Source organism: Phocoena phocoena, chromosome 17 (genome assembly GCF_963924675.1).
Source record: "Phocoena phocoena chromosome 17, mPhoPho1.1, whole genome shotgun sequence".
NCBI lineage: Eukaryota > Metazoa > Chordata > Mammalia > Artiodactyla > Phocoenidae > Phocoena > Phocoena phocoena.
Genome location: NC_089235.1, coordinates 11,844,293 through 11,856,922, shown reverse-complemented (window position 1 = coordinate 11,856,922; position 12,630 = coordinate 11,844,293). Strand labels below are relative to the sequence as shown.

The window sequence follows — 12,630 nt, the reverse complement described above, 5'->3', positions numbered from 1 at the left end:
ATGAGTTTTAACAAACGTGTACACCTATGCAGCTACTATCCCAATCAAGATACTGTGCTCTTCCATCACCCCCAGACGCTCCCTTGGGCTCCTGCCCCAGACCACCGCTACTGATTCGTTTTGCTTGTTCTCAAACTTCATATAAATGGAATCATACAAAATGTAGTCTTTTTTTCCTGATTTTTTTTTTCACTTAGCACAGTGTTGTGTTTTTTTTGTTTGTTTGTTTGTTTGCTTTTTGCGGTACGCGGGCCTCTCACTGTCGTGGCCTCTCCCGTTGCGGACGGAGCACAGGCTCCGGACGCGCAGGCTCAGCGGCCATGGCTCACGGGTGGAGCCGCTCCGTGGCATGTGGGATCTTCCCGGACCGGGGCACGAACCCGCGTCCCCTGCATCGGCAGGCGGACTCTCAACCGCTGCGCCACCAGGGAAGCCCAAGCACAGTGTTTTTTGAGGTTTATCCGTGTCACTGCACATATCAGTAGTTTCATTTTATTGCTGAGCAGTACTCCATTGTATGGATATACCACAGTTTATTTATCCGTTAATTAGTTGTTGGATGCATGTGTTGTTACCAGCTTCGACTAGGGGCATACCTCATTTTATTGCACTTTGCAGGTATTGTATTTTTTACAGACTGAAGATTTGTGGCAACCCTGCATTGTCAAATGATGGTTATCATTTTTTTAGCAATAAAATATTTTTAAATTAAAGTATGTACATTGGTTTTTTGGACATAATGCTATTACACACTGAATAGACCACAGTATAGTGTAAACATAACTTTTATATGCACTGGGAAACCAAAAAATTCATGGGACTTGCTTTTTTGTGACATTTGCTTTATTGCAGTGGTCTGGAACTGAACATTTAATATCTCTGAGGGATGCCTGTATGAATGAAGCTATGAACATTCATGTTCAGGTCATTTTGGGGACATGTTTCATTTGCAGAGTTCTAATTGCTCCACAGCCCAGCACTAGATATTGCCAGTCTTTTTAATTTTAGCTGTTCTTGTTGGGTGTGTAGTGGTATCTTGTGGTTTTAATTTTCATTAAATTTAATCTTCATTTAATTTTCATTTCTCCAGTGATTAAACATGTTGAGCATCTTTTCGTGTGTGTATTAGCTATGCATATATCTTCGTATATCTTCTTTTGTGACTTGTCTGTTCAAGTTTTTAGCCTATATTTTAAATTGAATTAGTTGTGATTAAGATATGAGTTGTCATTAATATATGTATAATATATTCTGGATCAAATCCTTGGTCAGATATTTATATTGCAAATATCTGAGTCTGTGGTTTGCATTTTCATACCTTAACACTGTCTTTGAAGAGAAGTTTTTAATTATAATTAAGCATAATTAACATTTTTCATGACTAGTGTTTTTGTATCTAGAAATCTTTACTTAACCCCAAATCATGAATATATTCTCGTACTTTTTCTTAGAAATTTTGTTTTAGCCTTTATGTTTAGATATAATGATCTGTGTTAATTTTTTGTATAGCGTGAGATTGCACGTTGAGATTTTTTTTTCATAAGTTTATATAGTTTTTCCAGTGCCATTTGTTGAAAAGATTACATTTTCCCTTGAATTACTTGGGCACCTTTGTCAAATATCGATTGACCACATAAGTGTGGGTCTGTTTTTGAACTCTCTGTTGAGCTCTGATGCTCTGCGTCTGCCTTTATGTAAAAACCACATTGTTTGTAGCTTTAAATTAAGTCTTGAAATCAGGTAGTACAAGTCCTCCTTGAAATCAGGTAGTACAAGTCTTCTCTTTTCTTTCCAAAACATTTTTGGCTATTCTAGATCTTTAGTGTTTCCATATAGATCTTAGAATTCGCTTGTCAGTTTCTTAAAAAAAAAAAAAATGCTGGAATTTTAATTGGGATTGTGTTGGATTTATAGATTAACTTGAGAAAAATTGGAAACAATATTGAGCCTTCCAATCTGTAAACATGTGTATTAGTTTCTTAGGGCTGCCAAAACAAAGTATTACAAACTGGATGGCTTATAGTACAGAAATTTATTTTCATGGTTCTAGAAGTTAGAAGTCAGAAGTTAAGGTGTCAGCAGGGCCATGTTCTCTCTGAAGGCTCTTGGGGAGGAATCCTTCCTTGTCTCTTCTAGCTTCTTGTGGTTGCCGGCCATCCTTGTTATTCCTTGGCTTGTAGATGCATTACTCCAGTCTCTGCCTTTGTGTGGTTGTGTGTCTGTGTCCAGATTTCTCTCTTTTTATAAGGACATGAGTTATACTGGATTTCAAGCCCACTCTAACCCAGTATACTGTTATCTTAAACTTGATTACATCTGCAAGGAACCAAGTAAAGTCACATTCATAGGTACTGGGCGTTATGACCTTGACAAATCTTTTGGGGAAAACACAATTCAGTCTTGTAACAACATGATATATTTCTCCATTTATTTAGGTCTTTAATTTCTCCTAAAAATGTTTTATAATTTTCATTGTACAGATCTTGCTCATATTCTATTAAATTTGTCTTTAAGTATTGATGTTTGTGGATGCTATTGGAAGTAGTATTTTTTTAATTTCATTTTTCAATCATTTTTTACGAGTATATAGAAATGCAGTTGATTTTTATATATCAAATTTGTGTCCTGTGACATTGCTAAATTTTTATTAGTTCCAGAAATTCTTTTGTAGGGTTTTTATGATTTTCTATATAGATGATAATATTGTCTGCAAATAAAAGTTTTTCTACTTTCTTTCCAATTTGTATGCTTCTTTTTCTTGACTTAATGCACTGGCTCTGACTTTAAATACCATATTAAAGATGTAAATCAGACATCCTTGTTTTTTTTTGTGATCTTAGGGCAAAAGCATTTAATTTTTAAGTATGATGATGGCTGTAGGTTTTTTAATAGATGTCCTTTATCAGATGAGGGAGTTTCCTTTTATTCCTAGTTTAGTAAGAGTGTTTAGCATAAATGAGTTGAATTTTGTTCAGTGCCTTTTCTTTATCAGTTGAAATGATTATATGATTTTTTAAAAATTCTAATATGTTGAATTACATTTATTGCTGTTTTTGAACAGAAAACCAATTTTGGATTCTTGGGATAATCTCCACTTAGTCATAATGCATTTCCTTTTTATATATTGTTGGATTTGATTTATTAATATTTTCTTATACATCTTTGTGTCTGTGTTTATGAGTGATTGGGTTTATGATTCCCTTTTGTAATGTCTTTGGATTTGGTATCAGTTGCTTTTTTTAGTAATTTTATTGTGATGTATCTTGGTGTGGCTTTCTTTGTGTTTCTCCTCTTTGGGGTTCATTGAGCTTCTTTGCTATCTGGATTAATAGTTGTCATCAAATTTGGAAAATGTTTAGGTAATTTCTGTTGATCTCTTCTATAGCATTTAGTCTGCCGTTAAGCCCAACTGCGAAATTTTAGTTTAGATGTTATGTTTTTTAGCTATAAGTGATCCTTTTTTTTTTTTAAGTTTCAGTTTCCTTTTTCAGTGTGCATGTTTTTTTTTTAAATCTTTGGATATATTTACAGTAGCATTGTAAAAGTCCTTAATTTACCAACTCCATCATCTTATTCATTTCTGGGTTTTTATTGACTCCCCACCATCACCCCGTTTGGGGTCACATTTTCTTGTTTATTCTCCCAATTCGTTATTTTTCACTTGTCATCTTTAAAAGGGTGTTGAGTTTTGATCTGATACGCAATTTAGTTACTTGTGGGTCAGCCTGATCCTTTTAGGCATATTTTAAGCATCATTAGTGGGGCTCCAGAACAATGCTGTCCAGTAGAACGTTCTGCATTGATGGGCTACCTTTGCCCTTCTCCTGTGCTCTGGCATTTCTTGGGTCGCTATGGAATGTCCCAGGTATTGTGTGAGAGCTCTTCACTGTGGTTGGTGGGGACCAGATGTTTCCCAGCTCCCCTGTAGTTGTTCTTTTCCCAGCCTCATGGTATCTCATTCCACACATGGCTAGCTTAGTATTTAGCCAAAGGCTCAAGGAGACCCATTTTCAGGCTTCTGGAGCCCGTTACCTTCACGGCTCTTCCTGTCTGGTACTCAGCCCTGCAAAATGCAAGTATTGTACCCTCCCTGAACTCCAGTCTCTGAGTCCTCAACTTTGTGAGACTTCTTGCTCTGCAGGGTTACTCTGCTCCGCCTTGGGGTTTGGTAACTGCTTTCAAGAAACCTAGGCAATTACAGGTCTCACCTTATTTGTTTTCTTCCCCCTTCTCTCAGGGATCAAAGTCCTATCCTACTTGTCTAACATCTGAAAGCAGTGTTTCTCATAGATAGCCTAGTTCTCTAGTTGTTCATGATGGGAGTTCTAGTCCCCTACCAGTTGTCCTATCATTTATTGAACCTTGTTTATATTTTTATAAACAAGCCGTGATTTTGCTTACCTCGGGTTTTTGCAAATACTGCTTTTTCTGTGCTTGGAACTCTTTCCCCCACCTCTTGTGTGACAAACTCTTATGAAATCATTTAAGAGTCAGATTATGTGTCACTTTTTCCCAGTGGTCTTCCTAGCTACGACTGAATCCTGGGTTAAGTGTCATACTTGGCGCTCAGAGCATCTTACATCTGCTTGTAATCGTGGTTATTTGTTATGATTGTTTGTAGTCCCCACAGAAATCTGAGCTGTGTGAAGGCAAGGACTGTGTCCATTTATGTTATATCCTTCATGCGCAACACAGTGGAGATCTCAGAATCTCTTTGTGCGTCTCCTCCTTTCCCTTGCAGTACTATATGTGGAGATGAAACAGTACTATTTGGTGTGCCTCAAGTATACTTCAGAAATTTTTTGGGCTTCTACTCTCATTGGTTTGGAGAGGGAAACAGTTGTTGACGGTTGGTGTTTCCTTTTTAAATTTGACCAATCTCTGAGAGATTAGTATTTTTCTTCTTTAGTATTTATGTTATAAATATTTTGATATATATTTACCCACAAGTAGTGGTCAGTTCGTAGTAGTATTTTTAGTGTGAAGTTTTTTTCCTTACCTACAAATAGTTCTCATTTAAAAATTATCTTTTGAGATAAATACCACTAACCACTTAGATGTTAGTAACTTTGAGGAAATCAGTATGGCTGGGTCTGTGGGGTGTGGTGGCAGCTTTCTTAGAAAGCCTTCTTTGATTATGAAATCGAGTCAGGTATAGTATTGTGGGATCTTAGAACTGGCAGAGACCTTGAAGGTCATTTTTTCTAGCCTGCTCCACAACCGCCTTGACAGAGGCTAGTTTGAGGCAGCTCCTTTCAATTTCCATGGTTCTAACTGTAGAAAGTTCTTAGAAAGTAATATTGAATCAAATTCTGTTTTCCACAAACTTGTGCCCATTGGTCTACTTCCACCTTTCCTAATTTCACAGAATACAGCTGAACTCCTTGGCTTATTTTATCTTACAGCAGTTTATATATCATCCTTATCTGCATTTAAAGATGTTACGTATGAATGCGTCTTCCAGGGTAATACTGAGAACTGAATTCAGTCTTATCCATGTGGCCTCTTTGAGAACAGTGGAGTAGCCTGGATTTGGATACTTATCTGACTCTCAGTGCTTCCCAAGATTGCCTTTACTTACTGTCTCTTATTAATTTAGAGTTTAAACATTCTGGCCTTTTTTTTTTAAGGAAACTTGTAAACTCCATTTCCACTGTTCCATATGCATGCAGTTTATTTTATTTTAAAATTCATACTTCATTCTCTCTTTAAGTTATTTTGTAATTAAGCATGGTGGTTTATACTTTGTGTTTTATATGCAGATATGATATGCATTAGTCCGATCTGCATCCCGATAAATGTGGAACAAGACAAAGCCAAATGTAGAGTTCTGTCAGCGCCTCTAGAATACTTCCACCAGCTTGACATCCGGTACTTGAACTCTGGTTATGTTTGTTCAGTCAGCTAGGAGTCAGCCTAACATTGCTCTGTTTTGTTCTCAAGGATGCCTCCAGAGACTGTGTGTGCAGCCTTGCTGAAATTAAAGTGTCCGGGGTCTGTGACATTCTCCTGGTCTTATATACTAGCAGCCTAAGTCCAAACTCTACAGTTGTCAAATCTACACCACTGATTTTTTTTTTTTTTCCCTTCTGGAAATTGTGACCATTTCTACTTTTCCATAATTTTTTTTTTCCGACAAAAGGTCTCACATATTTAGTACTGAGCCAAAGCACGAGTGCAGAAGCACAAAGAGAAAAATCATTTTCCCAATAAAACACGTCCAGCTGTTCAGATAGTAGTGATGTTCTCAGAGTGATATGGTAAGATGCAAGTGGCCTTGACACAGCATAAATATGTGTGCCACTTCATATGCGACGCTCCTTATAGACCCAGCTTGGTTCTTCTCCAAAGTCTTCTCTTGGAGTTGTACCTGATTTTATTACCGGTTTTCATTCGAATCCATTGGGGACTGGTACGATTCTGCTTTCGTTTCTTGGCTGGGAATCACTTGATCCTGAAAGTCTTGTGAGAAGACATGACGAGCAAATTCCCATAATTTTTTTTTTTTTTTACATCTTTATTGGAGTATAATTGCTTTACAATGGTGTGTTAGTTTCTGCTAACAAAGTGAATCAGCTACATACATATACATATGTTCCCATATCTCTTCCCTCTTGCGTCTCCCTCCCTCCCACCCTCCCTATCCCACCCCTCTAGGTGGTCACAAAGCACCGAGCTGATCTCCCTATGCTATGCGGGTGCTTCCCACTAGCTATCTATTTTATGTTTGGTAGTGTATATATGTCCATGCCACTCTCTCACTTCGTCCCAATTTACCCTTCCCCCTCCCCATGTCCTCAAGTCCATTCTCTAGTAGGTCTGTGTCTTTATTCCTGTCTCACCCCTAGGTTCTTCATGACATTTTCTTTTTCTTAAATTCTATATATATGTGTTAGCATACGGTATTTGTTTTTCTCCTTCTGACTGACTTCACTCTGTATGACAGACTCTAGGTCTATCCACCTCATTAAAAATAGCTCAATTTCATTTCTTTTTATGGCTGAGTAATATTCCATTGTATATATGTGCCACATCTTCTTTATCTATTCTTCCGATGATGGGCACTTAGGTTGTTTCCATCTCCAGGCTATTGTAAATAGAGCTGCAATGAACATTTTGGTACATGACTCTTTCTGAATTACGGTTTTCTCAGGGTATATGCCCAGTAGTGGGATTGCTGGGCCGTATGGTAGTTCTATTTGTAGTTTTTTAAGGAACCTCCGTACTGTTCTCCATAGTGGCTGTACCAATTCACATTCCCACCAGCAGTGCCAGAGTGTTCCCTTTTCTCCACACCGTCTCCAGCATTTATTGTTTCTAGATTTTTTGATGATGGCCATTCTGACTGGTGTGAGATACTGTGAACAGTCATTCAATAAGCAAATCTCTGAGTTCTTTTAATATCATAAAATGTAGTTTTCTGGACCAGAAGACTTGAATGTTTGTAAAAGGTCAGGGTGTTTTTATTATTGAATACTTCATACCAAGACTAATCACATGTTCATTGCCGTTAATTACTATCCAACAGAAAACTTAATTCAGAACTCTAAATCAGTATGACACAAAGGTCTTAATTAAGTGGTAAAACTCCCATGTTACCATAGTTTTAAAATAATTTTTGTTACTTATCAAGGATTAATTTTTTTGGTCAGTTTCATATCTCTTGAAATTCATAACATTTGAAAAATAATAAGCTCCGATATGTGGTTTTTAGTAATAGAAATAAAAAACCCGCCCTGATTTACTATTTGGTATTAAAATTGGTTGGAATTCAAAATGATAAAAGCACAGTTGGAAGGTTTAGACTATAGTATTCACATTTTTCTATTATAAATTTGGTTATAATTTCCAACAGACATTACTTTTGTATAAAAAACTCTGGGATAGGCTCTTCTTGTCAACAGGATTCCAAAATTATAGACACTGATGTCAATGCAGTTGAGGTTAGCCTAATTTGGTCAAGAGAAGGACATGCTGAGTCTCTGTATGGATAGCTAAAGGCTATTGCCAAGATTGACAGGTGTCCTGTGAGTGGCAGAGAGCCCCAGGGATAAAATTTGCACTTGGATTACTTCTCTTAAGACACAGTGATCAAAGCTGTACCTTTTCCTTCTATTGATCATACTCCTAAAATAGTGAGATTTGCTTTTAATACCCAGACTGTTCAGATATTACTTTTATAAGCCCCAGCAAGGTAAAGAGTTTTATACCTTTTTCTTATAGTTTTAAATTCTGTTTTCATAAAGCTTAGCTGTCTCCTATGCATTCATTTTTCTAGTAGTCAAGTGATTTTTTTTGTTGCTCTGTCATGTTTCACTAAGGCTTTGAGACAGGTGAGAAAAGTTAATGTAAAAGAATACATTTGTTATTATTGTAAAAGAGGCAACTATTTCTTTATGGGATAATAAATTATTTTATATTTAGAAAGATTAATTTTAAGATAATTTTCTAAGAAATAGACATAATATTGTAAAGGAGTGTTAATACAATTTGATGACAGCTTTTGTTTCTGTTTCGTCTTATTGAAAGTTTTTGTTACGTTTTATACTTTATCAAGATGAATTAGTGATAAATATTTCATATCTTAGAATAGGAAAAAGTTTTAAAGCCATTAGGTCCGTGCCATTAAGAAAGGTGAGTGTACTGTTTCAAGAAAAACTTGTATTGCCTGAGTTCTTTGTGAGATTTGAGTGATGTGAATGTGTCATCAGCAACGAAGGAGCTATGATTTTAGGCATAAACTTAGTAGCTATTTCTATTCAAATAGGAAATTTCTGATCTGGAAGGACTGTGTCTTGATTATCTCTGTATTTCAGTGTCAGACATACAGTAGATATTTAAGAAAGAGGATGCTGGGGAACCATTTTAGGGAGCCAGCCTATATTCACTGGTGTGAAAAATGACCTTAGCCCTACCAGGCCTCAGGAGAGGTTCCCAGGGCACTGGGCAAGCACAGCACACGTTGCCCTCATGAACCATGTGATTTCAGTTAAGCCCAGAGTTGGGGTGGAGCTGGAGTGGTTAGGTCATGATCATTGTTAGGTCTTAATTATTTAATTTGGGCTTGGCTAAATGTTATTGAGAGCCTGCTATGAGTGAGGTATTCTTTTACAGATGTTATTTAACTCCTGTGAAGGGAGGAAAGCAAGGCCCTTACAGGTGGTGATTCACCCAGGTTCACTCAGCTCTTGGCAGTACAGCTGGGAAATAAACCCAGGCTCTTGACTCCCAGTGGAGTTTTGAGATGGTGGGATAATCTCGACAGAAGTTCATTTAAATGAGAGAATTTTTAGGACTGCCTTTCTTTTTTCCCTGTGAGTCTCAGTTCTGATTCTTTCCCTCTTCCCTTGTTCAATCCTTCACTTGTATTTATTTACTTCTTTTTGGCTCCGCCCTGCCGCATGTGGGATCTAGTTCCCCGACCAGGGGTCGAACCTGCGCCTCCTGCCATGGAAGCACGAAGTCTTAACCACTGGACCACCAGGGAAGTCCCAATCCTCCACTTTTAGGCGAAAAGCAAGTTGAGATTCTTGACCTCACCACCGTTAACCAAAAGGGCATTTATCAAAACGTACCAAAAATAATAGGATCGTGTTTGCTTCGTAGAACTCAACTTTTCGAGCCGCTGACTGGCTGGGAGCTGTGAGGATAGGAAGTATTTCTGGGCTGGGCATCGAGGTGGTAGGCTAATTTGGAGAGTGCATTCCAGGCTAGTGCGGCAGATAACGAATGATGACCACCAGCGGTTCTCCTGAGGGTGGAGCTGATTACGTTTGGCTGCTCTGACCTGTTCCTGGGCATCCTTTGAGTTTGCCGGCTGGAACCTTACTGCCCAGAGAGTAATCCAGGACCCTGACAATCTCATGCCACACCTAGTTTCATGACAGACTGAAAAAGTTATCTCCATTTGTGCAAGGATTAGCATTACAGCTTGTTAGTTCAGTAGAAAGAAGAGGTGTGTGTGTGTGTGTGTGTGTGTGTGTGTGTGTGTGTATAATGTATAAGGTGTAGTGGGAAATGTATGGCCATGTGTTATGTATAGCTTCAATTTAGAAAAATTGTGATGTGCATCTGTAATTTGAGTTTATGCCTCATTTTGACGGGTGGAGAATTAACTTTTTAAAAAAAAATAAACTCTTCCTACTGAGGATTGGATAATGAAAACAGCGTTGGTATTTGAACTATTTGGGCTGTTTTCAAATATTTTAAAACTGTCATGTGGGTACCGCCACTAGGCAGATGCCTTTGTCTCACCATGAACTGCAGCCCATGACGTAGTCCTGTCGCATCCAGAGTGTTTCCCAGCCCGTCCACGTCTCCCCCCAGCACAGTCCGTGAACGCCTCTCCTGGGCCTCTGCTGTGGCGTCCTGACCGCCCCCCAGCCCCTACCCCAATGAGCTGCCCTTGACCAAAACCTGCTGAAGTCTCCAGCAGGGTGGGATTGGCTTTTAGGATGCAGACGAAGCCCCTTCTCGGGGCCTCCACTGTGGGGTCCCACAGCCTGCACTGCAGCCTCCTCTGCTCTTCCCGAATCTTCTGCTTGTCTTTGTTGTGTGTTGTCATGTCTGTGAAGATCATTCTTCCCATCCTCTTCGTGTTCTTGCCCTTGCAGTTCAGCTCAGGGACATTTCAGGGCCTCTGGGAAGAAGCCCCTGACCTCCTAACCAGGTCAGACCCGGGGCTTTGTTGGCGGTTCCCGTCGCAGCTCTGTCGTACTTGTTTCCGTTGCAGTTTTGTATTTATTTGCAGACTTCGATTAACGTAGACTGACTCAACTGTAAGTTTCGGGAGGGCAGGAGCCCTTTCCGTTTTCCCTCAAAGATTATACCCCTGGCGTCCAGCAAAGGGCCTGATACCTAGTTGCAGCTTAATGAATACTCGCATGAAAGTTTCATGAAAGGCCTTTTCTCTGCTGGCTGCTGTGAGAGATCATGAAGATGAGTAGAGGCCCACTTTGCTTTCATCGAGCTCACTCACAGCTGAGAGAAGAATGAGACGTGTAACACAAATATTATCATGTAAGCTAGATTGCAAGTCGGGCTTAGAAATAGTGTACTTTTAATTGCTTGAAAAATGCAGATAGACTGGCCTTTGTCAATAAATCCATAATGAGTGAATTATAATGTTAAATAGCACAACATTATCTATGAAAGCCCCTAGCATTCATAAAGTAATCCTAGCTCTTAAGGAAATAGAGTTGACCAATTCAGTATTTAAAGTTGAAAAAATAGAGTAAAATGCATTAATATTTTTAAATGCCAGGACATTATGCCTGTGACACTGGTCTACGTGGAGGAAATGAGGAAATTTTTAGTACTGCCAGACATTTTTTGGAAGTTATTTGAAAGCATTCCTGGTGTTAAGGTCGGGGATGTGCTTGGGGCCAGCTGGAGACCTCGTTTGCCTACATTTTGTGAGACTGTTAGGTTAGCGCTCACGAAGGTGTTTCCTCCCCTCTTCCAGCTTTACTGACTCTCCTTCCCCAGCCCTGGGCTGTGGCATTAACCACGCGCTGGTAGGAAGGCCGGCTGGCAGCATGTTCTCAGAGAGTCAGGTGACCCTTGTTTGAAGGCAGCTGCGTGAGGTTCAAGGCAGGCAGTGTCCCCTCTCTTCTGCCTCCGGACAGCTGGTTATTGTCAGATCCTAACAAATCTTCCTTGCTCATTGCTCTCTGGGAGAGGAGGGAGGCTATGCAGGGGGCTTTTCATTGATCCCAATGGGAATTACATTGATCTGGTGTCTGGCCTTGGTTCTTATCAAGTGGATCGCCTCTAAGGTAGGCCATCTTTATTTTTAGGATTGTGACATTAATCATTAGTTTATATATGGGTAGGAGTGAACTTGCTAGTCAAATTTTTTCTCCTTTTGCTTCAGTGTTATTTCTCTGATTAAAAGAGCTACACGTTTTACCTGTCAGCTGAGAAGCTTGAGATTACTGCATGTGATTTTTATTCTTCTCCCACCTATTCCTCCTGAAGGGCTTTTTATGGTATCATTCCTTGGTATTGAGGTAGCTTTCCTCAGGATCATTCCTTTAAAGAAGTTTTTATACTTAAAGAAGTTCAACTTTTAAGATTATGGAATTAAACAGGTTAGACATTTGGTGTACGTACTTTAAACATTCTCTTCTGGAGATAGCAAATTTACTGTTGCTTATAAATTTAAAGTATAATGATTGAGGATTTCTAAACAATTAAACACTTTTTAAAAACTAAATACCACTGTCTCTCATGTTCTCACTTAAGGTCTTCCTGCTGCGGAAATATATGCCTTACTTTATTTAATATGTTGAAAAGAGTAAGATTATTATATATCTGTTGTTTTTAAATTTGGATTCCAAATATCGGGCTTAAGAAATGCTTGCTATAGTATTTCATCAACTGAATCTAGCATTCCGTATTAAGTTGTCTTCATTATTCCCTATTAAAATTATGCTATGATTTAAAAAAAAAGAAAGAAAGAAATGCTTGCTAGAATGCTAGCCATTTGCCATCCGAATGGGAGTCCAAAGTAGGAAATACTTAAGATTATACTATTTGAAATTATTTTTCTATACTTGTATAAAAATGATGGTCTTTCATCCACCAGGCAGCTTTTGTCTTCCTTTATTAAGAAATTGAAAAGTGTGA

General features: G+C 38.6%; 1 protein-coding gene and 1 pseudogene across 2 annotated transcripts in view; one reads left to right on the top strand and one right to left on the bottom strand.

Annotated features, from left to right (window-relative positions):
• The window catches only part of PDE7A (phosphodiesterase 7A), a 112,730-nt gene that overhangs the window by 48,380 nt on the left and 51,720 nt on the right, over positions 1 to 12,630 (top strand). The window contains exon 1 of one of the 2 annotated variants that reach the window (XM_065895201.1): positions 11,718 to 11,777. The exons of the other annotated variant lie outside the window; for it this stretch is intronic. Coding sequence (XP_065751273.1) covers positions 11,718 to 11,777 — 60 coding nt within the window. Of the gene's footprint in view, positions 1 to 11,717; positions 11,778 to 12,630 lie in introns of those variants that run through there. 2 annotated transcript variants of the gene reach the window in all.
• On the bottom strand, positions 6,322 to 6,477 carry LOC136137273 (large ribosomal subunit protein eL39-like; annotated as a pseudogene).